At 44.6% G+C, this 21,608-nt stretch overlaps 2 protein-coding genes across 2 annotated transcripts in view; both read left to right on the top strand.

Annotated features, from left to right (window-relative positions):
• Sptan1 (spectrin alpha, non-erythrocytic 1) overlaps positions 1-21,608 on the top strand; it is an 87,244-nt gene that overhangs the window by 13,108 nt on the left and 52,528 nt on the right. The window contains exons 2-16 of the mRNA XM_036183326.1: positions 1,029-1,268; positions 2,613-2,738; positions 6,333-6,473; positions 6,808-6,954; positions 7,396-7,529; positions 7,629-7,773; positions 8,001-8,155; positions 8,982-9,117; positions 9,938-10,039; positions 10,848-10,985; positions 12,330-12,440; positions 13,104-13,181; positions 13,306-13,461; positions 13,638-13,842; positions 14,314-14,495. Of these exons, the coding sequence (XP_036039219.1) occupies positions 1,032-1,268; positions 2,613-2,738; positions 6,333-6,473; positions 6,808-6,954; positions 7,396-7,529; positions 7,629-7,773; positions 8,001-8,155; positions 8,982-9,117; positions 9,938-10,039; positions 10,848-10,985; positions 12,330-12,440; positions 13,104-13,181; positions 13,306-13,461; positions 13,638-13,842; positions 14,314-14,495 (2,193 nt within the window). The 5' untranslated portion in view covers positions 1,029-1,031. The remainder of the gene's footprint in view (positions 1-1,028; positions 1,269-2,612; positions 2,739-6,332; positions 6,474-6,807; positions 6,955-7,395; positions 7,530-7,628; positions 7,774-8,000; positions 8,156-8,981; positions 9,118-9,937; positions 10,040-10,847; positions 10,986-12,329; positions 12,441-13,103; positions 13,182-13,305; positions 13,462-13,637; positions 13,843-14,313; positions 14,496-21,608) is intronic.
• Positions 15,267-21,225, top strand: LOC118581303 (spectrin alpha chain, non-erythrocytic 1-like). The gene is made up of 6 exons (XM_036183325.1): positions 15,267-15,369; positions 15,529-15,746; positions 17,328-17,420; positions 18,148-18,282; positions 19,868-20,016; positions 21,043-21,225. Exons 1-6 carry the CDS (start codon positions 15,357-15,359, stop codon positions 21,104-21,106), a joined length of 672 nt encoding a protein of 223 aa, XP_036039218.1. The 5' UTR covers positions 15,267-15,356; the 3' UTR covers positions 21,107-21,225.

The raw sequence follows: 21,608 nt of genomic DNA, 5'->3' as shown, positions 1-21,608 counted from the left end.
CAACAACAGAGTTTGGGAGACAAAGAGGAAAGCTGGTTTAAATAAGAGTAAATTGGGGGTGGGAAATGCATCTGACTTGTTAAAGTGATTGCTTTTGCATGCACGAAACCCTGGGTTTGATCCCAGCACTGCATAAAACCTGGTGTTGATGTATTGGTGGAACATAATTGTAACTAGCACTGTGACTACATAGCAAGTGGCCAGCCTATGCATTGAAACCTTGTCTTTATTTCAGAAGGTCATTCACACCTCTAAACATTAAATGCAAAAGCTAGATGAAAGGATTTTTTTGACTGAATTTGTCAATAATTCTTCAAATAACAATGTTTGCTTTGAATCTTGAAGCCCCTATAGAAGTAATAGAAATGTAATTCTTCCATTTACCTCTTTCACTTTTCATTGTCATCAAGACCACCATCCTTGGGCTAGAGAGATGGCTTAGTGGTTAAGAGCACTGGCTGTTCTTCCAGAGAGGCCCAGCAACCACATGGTGGCTCACACCATCAATAATGTTATCTGATGCCCTCTTCTGGTGTGCAGGTGTCCGTGCAGATAGGGCACTCATATATAAATAAATAAATCTTTAAAACAACAACAACAAAAACCATCATCCTCTGAGGAGCCAAAGTAGGTAGGTAGGTGCTGTGGGAATAAAGAACTTAGAGTTTCTCAACATGTAGGTCATGACCCCTTTGGGGAATTGAATGACCCTTTCACAGGGGTCACCCAAATACATTGGAAAACACAGATATTTACATCACGATACACAATAGTAAGAAAGTTATAGTTAAGAAGTAACAACAAAAATAAACTTTATGGTTATGGTCACCAAAATATGAGGAACTGTATTAAAGGGTCACAGAGTTAGGATGGTTGAGAACCACTGAAATAGCAATTGTTCATTAAGGTTTTGTCCCTAGAAGCAACTACTTAATAATTCAATTGTTGGGGTTTTCTAATTCTTTCCTTCTGAAAGCCTAATCCATTTCTTGTCTGTGGAGCTTATTTCAAGCATTCTGTCTTTTCAGAAAATGGATCCAAGTGGGGTCAAAGTGCTGGAAACAGCAGAGGACATCCAGGAGAGACGGCAGCAAGTTCTGGACCGGTACCACCGCTTCAAGGAGCTCTCTACCTTGCGGCGGCAGAAACTGGAGGATTCCTATCGGTTCCAGTTTTTTCAAAGAGATGCTGAGGAGCTGGAGAAATGGATTCAGGAGAAGCTTCAAGTTGCATCTGATGAGAACTACAAAGACCCAACCAACTTGCAGGTCTGTATGTCTGAGCTGCTTGGGATGCTTGCATCTCAGAAGTCAGGGGCCCACAAAAGATAGAGTAGCTAGAATGTGGGTCCGACACAAAGGCCAACTCTGCTCTGAGACCCTATGGTGGGGACACAGCTTATAGACATGACGGTTTCTTTTCTGTGCACTTGAGAACTAGTGGTTATTACCTTCCCAATGCTGTGACCCTTTAGTAGAGTTCCTCATGTTGTAATGACCTCAACCATAAAATTATATTATTACTACTTCATAACTGTAACTTTGGCTACTGTTATGTATTGTAATGTAAATATCTGTTTTCTGATGTTAGGCAACCCCTCTGAAAGGGTCATTTGACCCCCACAGGTTGAGAACTGCTGCCTTAAACTGATCGCTCTTAAACTATTATCTCAAAGCCACTGGAATTCCTAACATTTCCAAGAAAGGTCTTGGTGGTTATTTTGGATTGTGGTTTTGTTTTTGAGACAGGGTCTTACTCTGAAGCCCTAGCTGACTAGATATGTAGACTAGGTTAACCTCAAACTCACAGAGATCTGCCTGCCTGCTTTCTGTGTGCTGAAATTAACGCACCACCATGATCTGCTGTACTGGCATGCTAACAGTATTGTTACTATCAAAAAAAATATAATTATGGGCTGGAGAAATGGCTAAGTGGTTAAGAAGATACACCGCTTTTACAGAGGTTATGAGTTCCCAGCATCCACATCAGGTGTCTCACAACTCTAGTTTCAAAAGCTCTCATGACCTCCTTTGGCCTCGGGGCCCCTGCATATCCATGGCATACATTCACACAGACACAGACATACAAATGTTTTTTTAAAAGAAAGAAAGAAATGTAATGGGTTTGGCAGGATAATTCAGTGGGTATGAGTTCCAGCCTAAGACCCACATGGTGAAAGGAGAGAACAGGTGTTATAGCATGTGCATGTTTGCACACATACACACACCTCCAAAATGAATGTAACTTAAAAACTAAAGAAATTAGAATGCAGGCAAGGTTTGATTGTGGCTTCTAAAGCAAGTGGAATATGAATGGCTAGATTAAACACTGAGCTAGGAAAACTGTTAAGAGTGGTTCTATTTTTCTAGAAGAGATTAGATGTCTGGATAAAAGCTGCTTTCCATAGATAATAAAATTTGAAATATTCTGGATTGTTTTCTACCTGCAAAGTTGAATGTGCTCACAGGCCAGGGTGGTAGAGATGTAGTCTTTGTATTTAAGTGGTTGCCTTCCTCACTAGAAGAAATGGGACTGAGGATAGGGGACCTTTGCCTTGGGACAAAAGGAGTGCTGTGTGGAACACTTGGGGCTCACTTGTGTTCCACTCCCAGGGAAAGCTCCAAAAGCACCAAGCCTTTGAAGCTGAAGTACAGGCCAACTCAGGAGCCATCATCAAGCTGGATGAGACAGGAAACCTGATGATCTCAGAAGGGCATTTTGCGTCTGAAACCATCCGGGTGAGTAGGAACTCTACTTGGTCAGAAGGCTTTACCTACAGGAGCAGAGTAGGAGGAAGCTTGGCTTGTCCAGACTTAAGAGACTCTAGATCTCCTAGAGAACTCAACAAACCAGGTATTACTATGATTCAGAGCATGACTGGAAAGCAGTGTCTGTGTATGTAGTAAGGAACAATATTCTTGGAGTAGAATGAGTTAGCATATATTCATACATTGAGGAAGATTGCTTCTATGTCTACTAACTCTAGTATTTCAGAGGATAATTGGTAACCTTGAGACAGGTATCTCCAAACTTTGGGCCCACTTGTTTTGGAGTTGAGAAGACTGTTTTCTATGCTTTGTTTAACAGTACCATAGTATTAAGGGAAAATACTCTTTTTCTCATCACCATGTTGAGTTTCTCATAAGCAGATTCTCTTATCTTTGCGATACTTACTCAAATTTTAATTTCTGTTTGTACTTATGTGTGTTTCTGTGTATGTATGTTCATGAACACTCAGAGACCAAAAGAGGGTGTTGGATCCCTTGAAGCAGGAGTTAATGTTGATTCTGAGCTAATTTATGTGGGTACTGTGAATTGAACTCAGGTCTAAGAGAGATGTATACTTAACTACTGAGTCATCTCTTTAGCCCTTTGATATACTTCTTGTCTACATGTATTTTTTGTTGTTGTTTGTTTTTTCAAGATGGGGTTTCTCTGTGAAACAGTCCTGGCTATCCTAGAACTTATTCTGTAGACCAGGCTGGCCTTGAACTTAGAGATCCACCTGCCTTGAACTCAGATCCACCTGCCTCTGCCTCCCAAGTGCTGGGATGAAAGGTGTGCCACCACCACCACCACCATCTGGCTGTCTACATGTTTTGTTTGTTCTTTTTGTTTTCTTTCTTTGTGTCACAATATAGGTGTACAGAACAAGCTGTTGCTTGAACTGGATCCTCATGTCTCAGCCTCCCGAATGCTGGGGTTGTAGTATGTGTTACCTCATCTAACCTTTATTTGCTTGTCTCCAAAGCCACATTGCATTGAGTGCTCAGCCTTTCCTAGGTCTTTACCTGTCAAGCATTCTTGAAGATGTAGACAAAAGCTCTCAGCCTCAGCGAGGTGTAATCACCCCCACTCTCCTTCAGTAGACCTTTTGAAGAAGCTAGGAGCCAGGCTGAATTCCCAGCATAGACATTTGTGCCGTATCTGTTGTGCTGGTGTCTGTCTGCTCTGGGTGTTCTGAAGTGGACCAGCCTATCTGCCCACTTACTGAATCTAGGCTTTTGTTGGTTTGGTTTGGTTTTTGGGTTTTTGTTTTTTTGTTTGTTTGTTTTTCCCAAGACAAAGTTTCTTTGTGTAGCCCTGTCCTGGAACTCATTTTATAGACCAAGCTGGCCTAGAATTCACAGAGATCCACCTGCCTCTGCCTGCCTCCCAAGTGTTGGGATTAAAGGCATGGGCCACCACACCCTGGCTGAATCTAGAATCTAGGCTTTTGATTAGGAACTGTTAAGACTGTTCTTAGTAGTGATTATAAGAAAAGTGTCAGTTGTCCTATAACCAACTGTTTAATTATATTGAGTTCATTTGACTAATGTATTACATCTTTCAATTAAATACAAGTATTTTTCATTGTTTTTAATATAGACCTATAGTAAATAAAGTCAGTTGGCTTCTTACTCCCTAACAGAAATTTTACTAATTTTATAAGATTGTATAGTATAACCCAGCTACAGATTGACCGGAGAGAAACAGACCAAGTGTTTGACTTTGGGAATTCATCTTGGGAGAGGACCCAATGCTGAGTTCATTTGTGCCCCATTTGAAGAGCTTATCAAAGCAGCTTTATGTGTGCTGTTAACTAGCATTTGTCAGGTTGCTGTTTGTAGCTGCTAAGGTACTACAAGACACTTGGCTAATGTCTTTAATTTTCACAAGCTTACAAGGTTCCCATTTCTCCATGTCATGGAAAGGTAGAAGAAATACTGAGGCCTAGAGAATTTTGAGTAAGCTGCCCAAAGTCCCACAGCTGAGAAGTAGAATTTCACTGTGCTGTTTCCAGTGTATTCCATGCCTATCTTTTCATAATGTTTCCTGTGTCTGCATCTCTGAAAGCTCCTGCTTCTGGCTCATGGCCATGTTAAGAAATTGCCCGAGTCAGAGCCAGGCCTTCTATCCCACCCTGAGTTCTACAGTTCCTTAAATGCTCTTGCTGCCCTACCTGCTCTTCTTCCTAGACTGTAGGCAGCCTGCATAGCCAGGCCCTCTCTGACTTTCAGAGCTGAGAAAATTGTGCCAGTGCCTGAGTCATGACTTGACTGTGTGAAAATAAAATTTGTGTGGCTGAACAGTAGACTTGAGGGTGAGGTCTGGCTAGTCTCTGTAGCCCCATTCTTAAGCAAAGAGTTCTAACATCTAGTATTTGGGCTCACACTTTCCATAGTGATCTTGACCTGCCTTGGAAGTTTATTTGTCCCAAAAGTTAGCAGTTTAGTTTGGCAGGCAGCATTAGCACAAAGGAAAATGGGTGGAGTAGAAGATTGTGTCTGTGTCCTGTATAACCTGTCTTGTCACTGGTTTAGACTTTCACACCATACCGGACAGCTTGGCGCCCCATAGTCACGGCCACCCACATTGGGTCTCACATCCGAGTAGGTGGAGTATTGCCTTGTGATGCCTTTCATTTACTTCTAGTCATGGCGCTGTGAACTGTGTGAGCTCTCATTTCCTCACAGATCGCCCTCTGCTGGTGAAACCTTCCTGCTTGCTTTTAAGAGATTCCACCCATGCTGACTGTTCCCTGTCTTTCAAAGTGTTTTGTTGTTGTTTTGTTTTGTTTTTTCTCTTGCTGAGAGTGATATCTCAACATGGGTGGATCCCAGATTCCAATTCTGTTTGTGTTTGAACCTGTGTGGTATATCTTTGCCTGTCAGTGTTACCCAGAAACTCCCAGTGTCTTAGGGTGGGCATAATCAAGGCCCCAAGGTGGAATCAAGTGCCAGAACACAGCACACAGGCTGAAATGGTTTTCTTAGCTTCTCCCAGTTCTCAGGTCCTTTCTGGGTCTGTGCTGTGAACACCCAATGATGCTGGGAAGTAAATACTCTGTGCTCTGGGGCTGCTATGTAGATGAGGTTTGAACTTAGCTTGAGATGTTGTGTTCAACAACTGTCACTGTAAGGCCCTCCAAAGCCTTTTCTCTGAAGAGCCATTTGAGAGCTGATGGTGTTCAATTCCTGTTTTCCGAAGATTTTCACATTGTAATTCTGTTTTAAGTTTAACTCTGCTGTTGTATGAGAGAGTGCAAGAGTACCACAGGGCACTTTGGAGGTCCTGGGACAGTTTTCAGGAACCTATTCTCTCCCTCAGCTGTGGCTTCTGGGAACTTGAGTTAGCTCCTCAGGCTCGAAAGGCAAGAGGGTAGCCAGAGCCACCTCACTGGCTTTTTTAGTTTCGTTTTTGTTTTTGAGACAGGGTTTCTCTGTGTAGCTCTGGCTGTCCTGGAACTCACTATGCAGACCAGGATAGCGTTGAACTCAGAAATCTGCCTGCCTCTGCCTCCCAGTGTGTGCCACCATGCCTGGTTTAAAGGTCTGCCTTCTAACCTCCAGACACGTTTGATGGAGTTGCACCGCCAGTGGGAGTTGCTTTTGGAGAAGATGCGGGAGAAAGGGGTCAAACTGCTGCAGGCACAGAAGCTGGTGCAGTATCTGCGGGAGTGTGAGGATGTGATGGACTGGATCAATGACAAGGTATGCTTTGAGGGCAGGTGTGCTAGGCCCCCCAAGAGGAAGGAGCCTCCCTGTGATCTGCCTTGAGAGACAGTGTTAATGCAGTTGGTAGCCCTAGGTTAGAGGGAGGACAGGAGGGGGAGACTCTATCTCGGCTGCTGTCTAGGAACCTATGATTTTGTGACCCTGAAACTTAGGGTCTCTGGGACAGAACACTAGAGGACAGAAGTGAAAAACTGCATAGAGAGTTTTCCATTAAAGTGAATGTGGCCTCGTCCCTAATGTTTCTTCTCCATGGCAGCCTTTGTTAATTGACTATTACCCAGTGGCTCAAGCTGGTTCTCTCCCTTAATAGGAAGCAATTGTGACTTCTGAGGAGCTGGGCCAGGACCTGGAACATGTGGAAGTCCTGCAGAAGAAATTTGAAGAGTTTCAAACTGATCTGGCTGCTCATGAAGAAAGAGTTAATGAAGTAAACCAGTTTGCTGCCAAACTCATCCAGGTGAGAAGCAGATTGATGTGTGCTGCTCACAACATCATGGGGACTTGTAGGATGTCCTGCGAAAGGGAACTTGTCTGTTTTTTTAGAGCCTTAGACATCTTATATGTGAGTGTTTTGCTTGTATATATGTATGTGCACTATGTGTGTGCCTGGTGCCTGCAGAGGCTAAAAAAGGATGTCAGATCCCATGGGATTACAATTACAGGTGAAAGTGAACTGCCATGTGGGTACTAGACTAGTCTTTTTTTTTTTTGAGACAGGGATAGAAAGCAGTTTATTCAAAGAAATGGATTCTCTTTTGAGCTGCAGCTCTCTTCCTTTTACACAGACCCGAGCTTCTTCACAGTTGTGAAGACTTGCTTGTGCTCTGGAGCCAGGCCTAGAATAACTTGCTGAGGCCAGAGGTGGCACATAGATCGGCCCATTCTCTTCCTTGTGTAGGAGCAGCATCCGGAAGAGGAGCTGATCAAGACCAAGCAGGATGAGGTGAATGCAGCATGGCAGCGTCTGAAAGGCCTGGCTCTTCAACGTCAGGGGAAGCTATTTGGTGCTGCTGAGGTTCAACGCTTCAACAGGTACTGGGGCTGTGAGAGCTGAGCAGAGCTTTGCCTCTATGGTGTTCCCAGTGCACTTGGACAGATGTATAACTGGGTTGACTGGTCCTTCTTCTCTAGGGATGTGGATGAGACCATTGGTTGGATTAAGGAGAAGGAACAGTTAATGGCCTCTGATGACTTTGGCAGAGACCTAGCAAGTGTTCAAGCTCTGCTTCGGAAGCATGAAGGTCTGGAGAGAGATCTTGCTGCTCTAGAGGACAAGGTGGGTTGGTTTGTTTTTCTGAGACAGGGTTTCTCTGTGAAGACTTACTCATCCTGGAACTAACTATGTAGACCAGGCTGGCCTCAGAAACTCAGAGATCCGCCTGCCTCTGCTTCCCAGTTCTGTGCGCCACCACTGTCCAGCCACATGATGGATTTGAAAGCCACTGATTATTTAAGTCAGTTAGCAAGAGCAGGAGAATGGTGCTGACAAGAGTCTGTTTCTAGGTGAAAGCCCTGTGTGCTGAGGCCGACCGTCTGCAGCAGTCACACCCTCTGAGTGCCAACCAGATCCAGGTAAAACGAGAGGAGCTGATTACCAACTGGGAACAGATCCGCACTCTGGCAGCAGAGAGACATGCACGGCTTGATGACTCATACAGGTACTTTGGTGCTTAGCAGTCATGGTTCTTTCATTCTTGTATAGACAGGAGAGGCAGAGGGTCAATTTTAGATACAAAAATGTTACTGTACCCTATGAAGAATCACCAATAAGAAAATGCAGAGTACTTTCCCTCACCTACATTAAAATCTTTTGTTTGTTTGTTTCGTTATTTTGTTTTGTTTTTTTTCAAGACAGGGTTTCTCTGTGTAGTTTTGGTGCCTGTCCTGGATCTCGCTCTGTAGACCAGGCTGGCTTTGAACTCAAGAGAGATCCTCCTGGCTCTGCCTCTCGAGTGCTGGGATTAAAGGCCTGTGTCACCACCACCTGGCTTAAAATTCTTTTGGAGACTGGGAACTTTGTAGAGTATAGTTTGTACATAGTATTTATAACTTCATAAATTCTTCTATCCACTCTTACTTCACTTTGAACAGACATACCCCATTGCTATCGGTATCATATAGAGTAGCCTATTAAAACTTAGTAAATAAAGAATTGGAAAGGTAAAGGGTACTTCTTACTCACCCTGAGTTGGCCCTGGTAATAACAGGAAAGTTAAAGACAGTGAGTTAGTGGCAGTGACTAGCCAGCACAGTATAGAGAGACCTATACAACAAACAGCAGAAAATGTGAGACAAGGTGGGTGTGTTACTGTGTACGACAGAACCTTTTTTCTGCCTTCTGCTGTCTTTAAGTTCAGTGACTTTTCCTTTCCCGGGACTAGGGTTTGTGTGGTTGACTTTTGAGAACAGAATTCAGAGCTCTAGGAAAGCCATCTTCTGTCCTGGGACCAGAACTGGAAGTGACATCCTTTTATTTCTCCCAAGGCTTCAGCGCTTTCTTGCTGACTTCCGTGACCTCACAAGCTGGGTGACTGAAATGAAAGCCCTCATCAATGCAGATGAACTGGCTAATGATGTGGCTGGCGCTGAAGCTCTGCTGGATAGGCATCAAGAGCACAAGGTAGTATTTCCATGATCTTCCAGAACTCACAGAGATCCTCCTGCCTCTGCCTCCTGAGTGCTGGGATCAAAGGCATGTGCCTCTACCACCATGTTTCAAGAAAGGTTTAAAGAACTTGCTAGGTGTGGTAGTACATAATTTTAATCTCAGCACTGGGAAGGCAGAGGCAGATGAATCTTTTGAGATCCAGGCCAGCCTGGTCTACATAGTGAGGTCCAGTCAGGGCTACACAGTGAGACTCTACCTTAAAAAAAAAAAAAAAAAAAGACATTGCAAAAAAGATTGACCAAGTAAAATGACTTACCTAATGTGTAGCTGAATGGATGGTTTTTATAAATGGAAACATTCAATGTCAGAAGCCCAACAGGACTGAGAGCATTTGCAATGAATAAGCTAAGGCCACCAAAAAGCTAAGGCAATTTTGAGAAACATGGTAGAGGAAGGGAGGGATTCACTTTCCTGGATATTATAAAATTGTAGTATGCAAGTCTGTATGGCATAAAAAAGAAGAATGAACAGTAAATAGGGGGGCTTGGATCTATGTGAACATGTGGCGGCTTGATTAATGACATGTGGCCTACAGGGCTGGTGGCAAGCACTTCCCGGTTGGCAGATAATTATTTTCATATTTGGTTTCCGAAGCTGATGCTGACAGGAAGCACTTTAAACCTGCCACTCTCTCTCTTTCTTATCTTAGCAGTCTCACTTGTTAATGGGTGTTTGAAATTCAACAACCTTGTGTCCCTGCCACCCATGCCTTCCCACACTTCCCACCCTGCCCCAAAAGATACTGGAATATGCTCTCTCTTTTACTCTGCAGGGAGAAATTGATGCTCATGAAGATAGCTTCAAGTCTGCTGATGAGTCTGGGCAGGCTCTGCTTGCAGCTGGTCACTATGCCTCCGATGAAGTGAGGGAGAAGGTAAGAGAGTGAAAAGGGGCTTTTATAAAGAGAAAGCCAGGACCAGAGAATGCTTCTCTATCTCTGTGCCGAGGCTTTAGGGGCCCACCATTCATTGAGACAGTATTATTAGCCCAGATGTACTGCCATCCAAGGGGCCAGCTTTTTTCCTGTAGAGACTTAAAAAAAGATATATGTGGGCTCGCCTCCGTGGTGGCACTAACACTATTAAATCCCCCAGCACTGCCGGGAGGAAAGAGGTGCGGCAGGCAGATCTCTGTGAGTTTGAGGTCCAGGTGTGGTCTACACTAGCAAGTTCCAGACTATCTAGGGGCTATATCGAGCCTGGTCGTGGAGGGCGGGAAAATTTTGTATGTGTAATATAAAAGACCAAGAGACTTTTTTAAAATTCTTTTAACTTTCAGGCATATGTGATATTAGTAGTTGGAACAAATAGGACACAAATTGTAAAGCGTCCCAGGCATTCATGAACTTACTTAACAGTTTGGGATGCCCACCCAATTGACAGCTCTCATTTACAAATTCATCCCTGTTTACATGGTGTCACTTTTAGAGAATTTCATCTATCTGCAATTCACCTTGGCATTTTACCTAGAATGTTTATGATAATATGACAGTAAATTCTAGGTTAGTCAGGATGAGGGTTCTTGTACATAGTACACACATGCTGGTTCTGTAGTATTTGTATATTTCTCATATTAAGCTTATATACATTAAGTGCTATCACACAAAGAAATGCCTGAAGCCTAGCATGAGTAGCTCTGTGTCTCCCACAAGGTGGAAGGTAACTTTGCTTCCTGTTCCCCAGCTGAGCATCCTCTCAGAGGAGAGAGCCACCTTGCTGGAGCTCTGGGAGCTGCGGAGGCAGCAGTATGAGCAGTGCATGGACCTGCAGCTCTTCTACCGTGACACTGAGCAGGTGGACAACTGGATGAGCAAGCAGGAGGTAATGTGCTGCATCAGGAGCCCCACCAGGGAAGGATGAGGGTCATGCCCTCCCGCTCCACAAGTGCTGGATTTGCTTCAGGACTCGGAGCCATTTCAGTATTGGATAGAGTGAGGAAGGGAACTGAGCAGGTTTCTTTTGGCCCTGTCTGCCTGTGATGTTGCTGAGACAGGAAGACACTTAGAAAAGATTTGTGCAGAAAAAAAGGGTTTCTGAAAAATTAGAATTTAGCCTTGTGTAATCTGAATGTAAGAGAGGCCGCAAGAGCTATGTGAGAGCTGGTACCTATTTGCATTCGTACTCAGAAAGCTGAGTTGGAGGGTCACAAGTTTGAGGTCAGCTGAGCTGCTTAGAAGGTGAAAGAGCATCTGGACTGCATAGTGAGTCCTTGTGTCAATACCCTTCCTCCCTTAAAAGAAATAGTTAGGAAAATGTTTGGATGAGTATACGGTAAGGATTATTTTAAGTGTTTCTGGTTGATTTTTTAAAATTATTTATTGATTCCTCTTTTATGTGTCTTAGTGTTCTGCCCGTATGTATGTCTGTGTGAGAGTGCTTGATCCCTTGAAACTGGAGTTACAGAGTTAGAGACAGTTATAAGCTGTCTGGTGCTGAGAATTAAACCCAGGTCCTCTGGAAGAGCAGCCACTGCTCTTAACTACTGAGCTGTCTCTCCAACTCTCTCCTGGTTGATTTTTTTTTTTTTTTTTTTTTTTTTTTAAAACACTGTATCAGATACTATATGACAATGTTTTAAGGGGTTTTTATTATTATTATTATTAAGAAATTTTCTATTCATTTTACATACCAACCACAGATCCCCCTCTGTCCCCTCCTCCCGCCTCCCAGCCTCCTGGTTGATTTTTTTTTTTTTTTAAGATTTATTTATTTATTATGTATACAGAAGAGGGTGCCAGATCTCATTACAGATGGTTGTGAGCCACCATGTGGGTGCTGGGAATTGAACTCAGGACCTCTGGAAGAGCAGTCAGTGCTCTTAACTTCTGAGCCATATCTCCAGGCCCCTGGTTGATTTTTAAAAGCATATAAAAAACTAGACTTAGCCGGGCAGTGGTGGCGCATGCCTTTAATCCCAGCACTTGGGAGGCAGAGCCAGGTGAGTTCGAGGCCAGCCTGGGCTACCAAGTGAGTTCCAGAAAAAGCACAAAGCTACACAGAGAAACCTGTCTCGAAAAAAAAGACTAGACTTTGCAGTAGTGGTCTTAGAAGCCTAATTGCTATAGAATATTTCCTGTCTGTGTCTTGCCAAAGGTGTGCTTTTGCTTTGGGGCTGCAGATGAAGGAGCAGTCCCTGATGCTGCACTCTGGCTTTCCTTTCTCCAGGCCTTCCTGCTAAATGAGGATTTGGGTGACTCCTTAGACAGTGTGGAAGCTCTTCTAAAGAAGCATGAGGACTTCGAGAAATCTCTCAGTGCCCAGGAAGAAAAAATCACAGTAAGACCCTTGTCATGTGGTCCATAGAGTAAACAATCCCTTTCTAAGAGGTTTGGGAGCTGTCTGCCCAGTACTCCAGGAATATGTAAGACCTCATGATGAGATCATTTGATCTTCTTGTACATGTAACACAGCTTTATGGAGCAGAATCACTTGATGGAAACCTCCAAATTCAGATATACCTTTGACTGACACTAAATCGGAGTAAGGCAACACGTGCTCATCCAATAAAGAAAACATGAGGTGCTCCTACAGCAGTTGATGTCTGCACACTTGAGGGGAATGAACAATCTTGTGCTGTTTCATAACATCAAGCAGATTCCTCCAGGCATGTCCACTTGCAACAGTGATGTCTGTGTCCGTAAGAGCTCACTCTTAAGAACTAGATACTTACCAAAAAAAAAAAAAAAGGATCTCATTCCCATAACCTTTTTACATTTAGGATTTTGTGTTAAACCGAATTCATAGCTATCCTAGAGTACATGCAACTCATGAGCCATAGGTTGGCTATGCCTGCAGGTGAGCATAATCAGCCAACTGGGTCCAGTGGTGGGTGCATGGCTCAATGCAGACCTTGACTATTAAGATTAGGATGTTTTCTCGTTTCTCTATAGCCTAGGCTAGGGTCATGTGCTTAGTGACCACTCTTGCCTTCCTTTCTAGGCACTGGATGAGTTTGCAACCAAGCTAATCCAAAATAACCACTACGCAATGGAGGACGTGGCTACTCGCCGAGATGCTGTGAGTTTCCTGGGCTTCTTGTGCAGTGTGCAGGTTCCCTTTCTGAGATATTTGTTGCAGTCAGTTGAGCTGGCCACCTTTTGGGGAGTATCAACTATAAAATCCCATGGTCCCTGTCTTTCAGCTCCTCAGCCGCCGAAATGCGCTCCACGAGCGAGCACTGCACCGCCGGGCCCAGCTGGCCGACTCCTTCCACCTGCAGCAGTTCTTCCGTGACTCGGATGAGCTCAAAAGCTGGGTCAACGAGAAGATGAAAACTGCCACTGACGAGGCTTACAAAGTAACGTACAGTCCGTTTTGTCACGTGGTCCTTGTCTAAAACTAGTTGGAGCTACAAAACAAACAGTTAACGAAGGGATTCCACAAACCACACTAGCTGACATGCTGGCTCTTATGGACATGTAGTAACTCTGCACACTCAGGTTTAAAGCAGAACCCTCTTGTTTTGATTGGCAGGATCCATCCAACCTGCAAGGCAAAGTCCAGAAGCATCAGGCTTTTGAGGCTGAGCTTTCAGCCAACCAGAGCCGTATTGATGCCCTAGAGAAAGCTGGGCAAAAGCTGATCGATGTCAACCACTATGCCAAGGAAGAAGTAGCAACTCGTATGAATGAGGTCATCAGTTTGTGGAAGAAACTTCTAGAGGCCACAGAACTGAAAGGTAGGAGAAAGTAGAAAAGTGTTTAGTGATAGGCACGGTTGGGAAACTGAACACTTCTCTTTGGCTCAGCGTTCTAGGACCAGATAACACCCAGGAAGGGTAGAATGATAGTTTTGCTGTTAAGGATTGTTGCTATGTAGGGATTACTTGGCTTGGGTTCTCAATACTTTGATCATCTGGTAAGTTTGATTGAAGATAGTGGTTGGTTGGAGAGACTAAAGGGAATGAATTGAGCCTTCTCACTTAAAATCACAGATGAGCTATGAGCCAGGAGTAGTATCTCATAAAATTAAAGATGCTTTCCAGACAGGCTCCAGTTAGCCTGTAAAATGTAGAGCAGAAGTCATACTCGAGGTTTTCCTTCAGCTATTCAGTAAACCTGGAGAGTGACTAAGATTCTCACCACAATCCTCCACCAGGATACCATGGCTCATGATCAGTGTTAATGAGTCACATTTCTCCCTTGAACAGGAATAAAACTCCGGGAAGCCAACCAGCAGCAACAATTTAATCGCAATGTTGAGGACATTGAATTGTGGCTGTATGAAGTCGAAGGTCACTTGGCTTCAGATGATTATGGCAAAGACCTCACCAATGTCCAGAACCTCCAGAAAAAGCACGCCCTGCTAGAGGCAGATGTGGCTGCCCACCAGGTGGAGTGGGAAATGGGACCTGTGGTGGGGCAAGGCAGTGCTGGATGGGAGAATGGTGAATGGTGAACATTTCTAGATGAGACTGTTGGGGGGAAGGTGAAATACGTGACTGTCTTACAGAACTCTACATGCTTCTACTCAGAGTGTTTTCCCTCAGTGCTCTCCGGGAGCCTAAAATGAGGGAAGGCCATGGCAGAACAAATATTGTCAGGGTAGGGCAAGCACCATGTTAACTTTTCTTGATGTCTGATGAATCCTCACACCAAGTAATAGGCTGGAGATGTGCAGAACAGAGTCTCTGGGAATTGGTCTCAGTTTTCAAACCTTATCATCCTGTCCCAGGATCGAATTGATGGCATCACAATTCAGGCCCGCCAGTTCCAAGATGCTGGCCATTTCGATGCCGAAAACATTAAGAAGAAGCAAGAGGCCCTGGTGGCTCGCTATGAGGCTCTCAAAGAACCGATGGTGGCCCGGAAACAGAAGCTGGCAGATTCTCTTCGTCTGCAGCAGCTCTTCCGAGACGTGGAGGATGAGGAAACCTGGATTCGAGAAAGGAACCTATTGCTGCATCCACTAATAGAGGTTAGTCTATCTGCCCAGGCAGCACCATGCCACTGCAGCATCCCATAGCATAAAGGATTGTATCAGAGGGAGTGAGGTGAAGTTCAGACCCCTATACTGCAGCACTGGTGGGAGCCCGTAGTGTCAGTTCAATGCTGGTTGACAAGAGAATGGATTTTGCTTTTAGGCAAAGATCTAATTGGAGTCCAGAATCTGCTAAAGAAACATCAAGCTTTACAAGCAGAAATTGCTGGGCATGAACCCCGCATCAAAGCAGTGACACAGAAGGGAAATGCCATGGTGGAGGAAGGTGAGTAAATGTGGTCAGTGACTAGACCTGGTTTTGTTCTTTATGTCTACCCTCTTGGCTCTCAGTACATGGACCTGGACCCAGCCAGTGAGGCTCTGACCAGGCCTCATCTGGGAGTTTTGCTGTCAGTCAGTGTGCTTCTCACCATCATCCCTCCAGGCCATTTTGCTGCAGAGGACGTGAAGGCCAAACTGAGTGAGCTCAACCAGAAGTGGGAGGCACTGAAAGCCAAAGCCTCCCAGCGGAGGCAAGATCTAGAGGACTCGCTGCAGGCCCAGCAGTACTTTGCCGATGCCAACGAGGCTGAGTCCTGGATGCGGGAGAAGGAGCCCATTGTGGGCAGCACCGACTATGGAAAGGATGAGGACTCTGCTGAGGTAGCTCAGGCCTGAGCATCACATGTATTTGGGAAATGGGCCTGGCCTTAGACTAGAAAGCAAAGTAGTGGAAAAGGTGCTGTAGGGAAGGGAAAGTATCTGCAGCTGCTTTTTAAAGTGTTTAGGAATCTTTTTTACTTTTAATTTTGGAAATTTAGGACCAAAGAAAAGACTGCTTGTTGCCCACCTGCAACTGTTAAGTCACATTTATTGTTCATGTGGATGCAGACATGTAGTCAGACCATCTTATATAAGCATGCCAACACTGACACCCTTTTGTAAACTTAGCAATGCATGGACGTGCAACACTCAGTGCATACGCCCACACACATGTACCCTTTTTGCTAATCATCTGTTGTTTTACTGTAACTCTCATGTTTGGTTCATGAAGGTCTGAGACAGTTGTCTCCAGACCTACCTCTTGACGGTCTTGTCAAAAAAAGAATGAGAGATCTGGGCCATTGCCCAGTGGTAAAGCACTGCTGTAGCTTGTACACAGTTCTGGATTCCATTCCCAGTGCCACAAACCTCCCTAGGTGAGCTGAGCCTTCACAGGAGAACCAAAAACGCTGGAGATGTGTTAGTGGGGAGTGGCAAAGTTGCCTTGTAAAAAGGGGTTCTCAAGCATGTGAGGTAACTGTTCTGTGGGTGTCTGCATATGTCAGATCCTTTGTAAAGGTAAAGCAGGGGGAGAGAGGAGATTATAACGCAGCAGTATCTCGTCTCTGAAAGTAAGAGGAAAAAGAGAAAGCCTGGCAAGGTGGCTCAGTGGGTAAAGGCACTTGTGTTAAGCCTGTTGACCTGAGTTCAATACCCAGGCTCATATAGTAGAATCAGAGATCTGACTTCTGCAAGTTGTCCTCTGACCTCCATGCATGTGCCACTGTGTGTACGTGTACACACACACACACACACACACACACACACACACGAAGAAGTGTAAGCCAGGCTGGAGAGATGGTGCAGAGGTTAAGAACATTGGCTGTTCTTCCAGTGGTCCTGAGTTCAATTCCCAGAAACCACATGGTGGCTCACAACCATCTACAATGGGATCTAATGCCCTCTTCTGGTGTACAGGCATATATGCAGGCAGAGTACTGTATATATAATAAATAAATAAAAACTTAAAAAAAAAAAAAAAGAAGTGTAAGCCAACATGAATGGGGAAAATTCCACAAGGTCCCACCCCTAGATGAAAAGCTGTTAGTGATCAGTGGCTGAGAGAGGGAGAAACAGTTTCTTCCAGAGACAAGCTCCCATGTAGGTTGTCCAGTCACAAGTGGTCAGCCCCAGACACAAATTCATACATGTGCAGCAATAAATGTACTCAGTAGAGTGTGTGCGAGCGTGTGTAGAGAGAATAGTAATTGTAGAAAAGGAGGAAGTATGGGAGTAGTTGACGGGGAGAGGGAAGTGGAGGTGTAGGTGCACTACTCATGTATGATGTTCTCAAATGATTTTAAAAATATATTTTACAAAATATTAAAAAAAAATTAGGAGTATACAGAACAGCTAGCAGTCATGTCTTCTTATGGCAAGGGGCCTCTGAAGACAGACAAGATTCCATGTGTATGGTTTCAGGCTCTGCTCAAGAAGCATGAAGCTTTGATGTCTGATCTCAGCGCCTATGGCAGCAGCATCCAGGCTTTGCGAGAGCAGGCCCAGTCATGCCGGGTAAGTAGTGCTGCCGTTGTAGAGTACTGAGGGCCCAGGATGAGGCAAGGGGAATGGACAGACATTTAAGGCCGTGGGTCTTTGGGTTTGTTTGTGACAGGGTCTCACTATGTAGACCAGGCTGGCCCCAAACTCGGGTAAATGGCCTGCCTCTACTTTGTTTGCTGGATTTGTTTGAGTGTTGTGATTAAGGGCACATGCCACCATAACTGCCATGGGCAATGTTCTTCTCACACAGAGGTCTACAGTCAGGGTGTCACTTTATAGTCCAGGTAGGCCTCAAACTAACTGATTCTTCCCATTTAGCTTCTCAAGTGCTTTATTTATACGCATTAGCCACCGTACCCGGATATATTCAGTCATATATTTGTTTTAATGGTCAACAGCTTGAACAAATCTTTTTTGGTAGTTTCAGTAAAGAACTCTCAAGGAGCTGGGTGTAGTGGTACAAACCTTTAATCTCAGCACTCAGGAGGCAGAGGCAGACAGATCTCCAGAATGAGTTCAAGGCCAGCCTGGTCTATATAACTACTAAAATAGGATTGGCTCTTTACAAAGTTCTTTTTAAGTTTGAGGGCCACATAGAGAGAGACCCTGTCTCAAAAAAACAAAAAGAGAACTCTCATAAGTGTGTATTTAACATATCTGTTGAAGTTGGATTGTTGTGTGCTTGGGTGACACGTTATGAGTGACATTTAATCATTTTGCCTTTCCTTTGGATTGTTAGCAACAAGTGGCCCCCATGGATGATGAGACCGGGAAGGAGCTAGTCTTGGCTCTCTATGACTATCAGGAGAAGAGCCCTCGTGAGGTCACCATGAAGAAAGGGGATATCCTCACCTTGCTCAACAGCACCAACAAGGCAAGGCACAGGATGGCCAGGGTTGGGTGCATTAGCACCCTGGAGTATGTTCTCTGCTGGATATCCTTGGGTAGAATGGGAAGAGAAGGGGTTACTTTATCAAAATCCCAGTCACTCTTCATTTATCCAAAGCCACATATGACTAGGGAAGTCCTAGATCAATCCTCTAGAGTCTTGGCATGTACAAGTAGAACCACGAGTCACTTGCAAGATCTTCACAATCACAATCAAAATCAAGTGTTCCAGCCGGGTGGTGGTGGCGCACGCCTGTAATCCCAGTACTCGGGAGGCAGAGGCAGGTGGATCTTTTATGAGTTTGAGGCCAGCCTGGTCTACAAAGCGAGTTCCAGGACAGCCTCCAAAGCTACAGAGAAACCCTGTCTCGAAAAACCAAAACAAACAAACAAAAAAAAATCAAGTGTTCCTGGCTGAACATTCTCCCTTCTGAGCCCTGATTTATTTGCTCCATAACTTACACTGTTGGTGGTGCATAACTTACACTGTTGGTGGTGGTTGTTTATAGTGCTGGCCCTGGAAGACAAGACCTCATAGAGGCTGGACAGACACTGTATACTACTGAGCCTATCTGTTGGTTACTCATCCAGACTGTGTAGTTGTAGCTCAAAATTAGCAGATAGTTGAAGGCAGCTGTGATACATCTTATACACTTCATCTTCAAATTAAATGCTATACAGTACATCAGCCTTCCTCCTTAGCCCATGCTGGTATGACACTGTCCTTGAAGGGAGAGATGTGTTCCTTCGCATACTACTTGACTGGTCATGAGGGATTCTGCTTCCCATCTTAGTTAAGATCAAAGAACTGTTCTGCCCATTGCTAGGGAACTCTGAGCCCATCCTTAGTGGTTAAGGAAACCTGTGAGTCTTATCTGTTGTTAACATCTTTTGAATCCAACTCTCTGGTCCACCTAGTTTGTCCAAGACCAGTGTTGCCCTGACATAGTTTTAAAGGTGAGGTTGAAAATACTGTGTGTGCTGTGCCCATGGTTACTTCTAAGCACATACGGCAGACACTTGAATTATAGTTAATATAACTGAAGCTCTTGATGAGTTTGGTTCCAATGTACAAAAGCTGAATAGGTCTGTGTTGCTAGTGGCTACAGTGTTGGACAGCATAGTTTGAACTAACTCTACATGGGAAGGCTGGCCTCCATAGTTAACTGCATCTTTAACCTGTAACCCTCCATGTGTCGCAGTGCAGAGTGACTCCAATCTGTCACAAGCTTCTTGAAGTAATAGAGCTCCTTTGTGTGTGGCTGCTACACACGCATGCAAATAGGCCAGTGTTTGGGGGGCTGGAGAGGTTGCTCAGCAGTTAGGAGCACTTTGCTCCTCTTCCAGAGGAGTTGAGTTCCCAGCACTATGTCACAAGACTCACAACTCCCTGTAACTCCAGCTGCAAGAACATCTGACATGCTTCTGGCCTCCATGGGCATACATGCGGGCACACACTTGTAACATACACACAAAGACACAAAATTAAAAAAATAAAAAACCAGGCCAGCGTAAGCTCTGTCTTTCTCAGGAAAAGAATATGCTTTCAGTTTTCTTTTTCTCTCCCTTAGGATTGGTGGAAAGTGGAAGTGAATGATCGTCAGGGTTTTGTGCCAGCTGCATATGTGAAGAAGCTTGACCCCGCCCAGTCAGCCTCGAGGGAGAACCTCCTGGAAGAGCAGGGCAGCATTGCGCTGCGCCAGGGGCAAATCGACAACCAGTAAGGGCTCAAACACACACAGCACAGGCTAGACAGCCCTCAGGGCTTAACCCACCTCAGTCAGACACAGTCAGGGGCTCTGGGGCCCTTTGTACTCTCTGTTTCCCTTGTCTCCTCACCCACAAATTCCCTTTTAGAGCCCAAATTCTGGACTAATACCTTAATCTCACTGGTTTTTTGCTGTGTTTCTGGGCTGCTTTTTCTACACCACATTTTACTACTTGATACAGTTAGCCTTTGGCTTACAGGCAAGATTCTTTTGGGGTTGAATTTTCAGATATCTTCTTACCCCTTGGCTCTGCCTCCCTTTGGACAGCTGCCTGGAGAGCTGCTCTCTCTTCCATAGCTTTAGATTCAGAGAACGTAATTTATTTTTTAAGCTTGTTTTCTCCTCATCATATAGATAAGCCCCATATTGTACTGTTTGTCTGTCCTGTAGTGCATATCTTACTCTGCTAATGAAGTCAACAGCTTTGGGCACCTGGGAAATACCCAGGACATATATTTCCAAGTCCGGTAGGGCTTAGAATAAGTGCTTTTCTGACCTTAATGATGTTGAAATGACAAGAACCATTTGTTCACGTAGGAATTCTTCACTGTTACTGCATAGACAAGGGGACACTTGAGTTTGTGTTCTTGTCACAGGCCTGGGTCATAAAAGAACACAGTATTGATGGAGATAGTGTTGCTGAACTGGCTGTTAGAATCAGCACTGTCCTTCAAGTCTGTTCTGTCCCCTGGCCTTGCTCTGTGCAGTTAAGTGTTTGCAGTACAGGGAACGCTGCCTTAATGTAGCAGACTTGTCAGGAACATGAAGGTAAACTAACCCTCTCATTTAATTTTCCTGCTGTTCTCCACTGTGATTTTTATTCATGGCCTGGGCTGCTTCTGAGAGCTTTTGAATGATTCCTGAGTTTTTCCCACTTCAAGCATCTGCCGTCATGGCACCAGTCGGAGCTGCTGCTTTTCATTCCCGTGGATTAATCCCACTAATGTATGCATGCTTTTGCTGTACCCTCTGTGCAGGACACGCATAACTAAGGAGGCCGGCAGTGTATCTCTGCGTATGAAACAGGTGGAAGAACTGTGAGTAGGCTGAGAGCCTCGCTGAGCCCCTGTCCACTGCTCCACCTGTCCATTCTCCCTCTGCCGCTTTTCTCCAAAGCACTGTCCATTCAGAAAAAGGTGGTGCAAGGACTCGCCACATCAGTAGCACGGCTTTGCTGGCTGTGCAGCCCTCTGTGGGTCTGCTCTCCTCAGCTGCTTCTGCTGCTTGTGTTGGAGTGGTGTTGGTTCACTCTAATTGTGTGATGCACAGGAGCAGTCTCTGTCCTCTATAAACCTGCAGCCAGTTTTGCCGTAGTCTTCAGTAGGGAGGAAGTGAAGTGCTGCTTAGAGGTTGAGGGGCTCTGATTTCTGGTAACTTGGCACTTTTTTTTGTTTGTTTGGGAAACTTAGATTTAGTGATGATTTTTCAGATTTTTCTTTAACTTTGAATTTGATTTCTTAATCAGATTTGTTGTTTTTGTGTCTCTAAAGATTGTGGCAGCTGAGTTTTTTGTATCTTAGTTCACATGGGTTAGAAAATTCTT

The sequence above is a fragment of the Onychomys torridus genome, chromosome 4 (assembly GCF_903995425.1).
Source record: "Onychomys torridus chromosome 4, mOncTor1.1, whole genome shotgun sequence".
Lineage (NCBI taxonomy): Eukaryota > Metazoa > Chordata > Mammalia > Rodentia > Cricetidae > Onychomys > Onychomys torridus.
The sequence above is the reverse complement of the archived record's forward strand: the minus strand, read 5'-3'. Positions and strand labels throughout refer to the sequence as shown.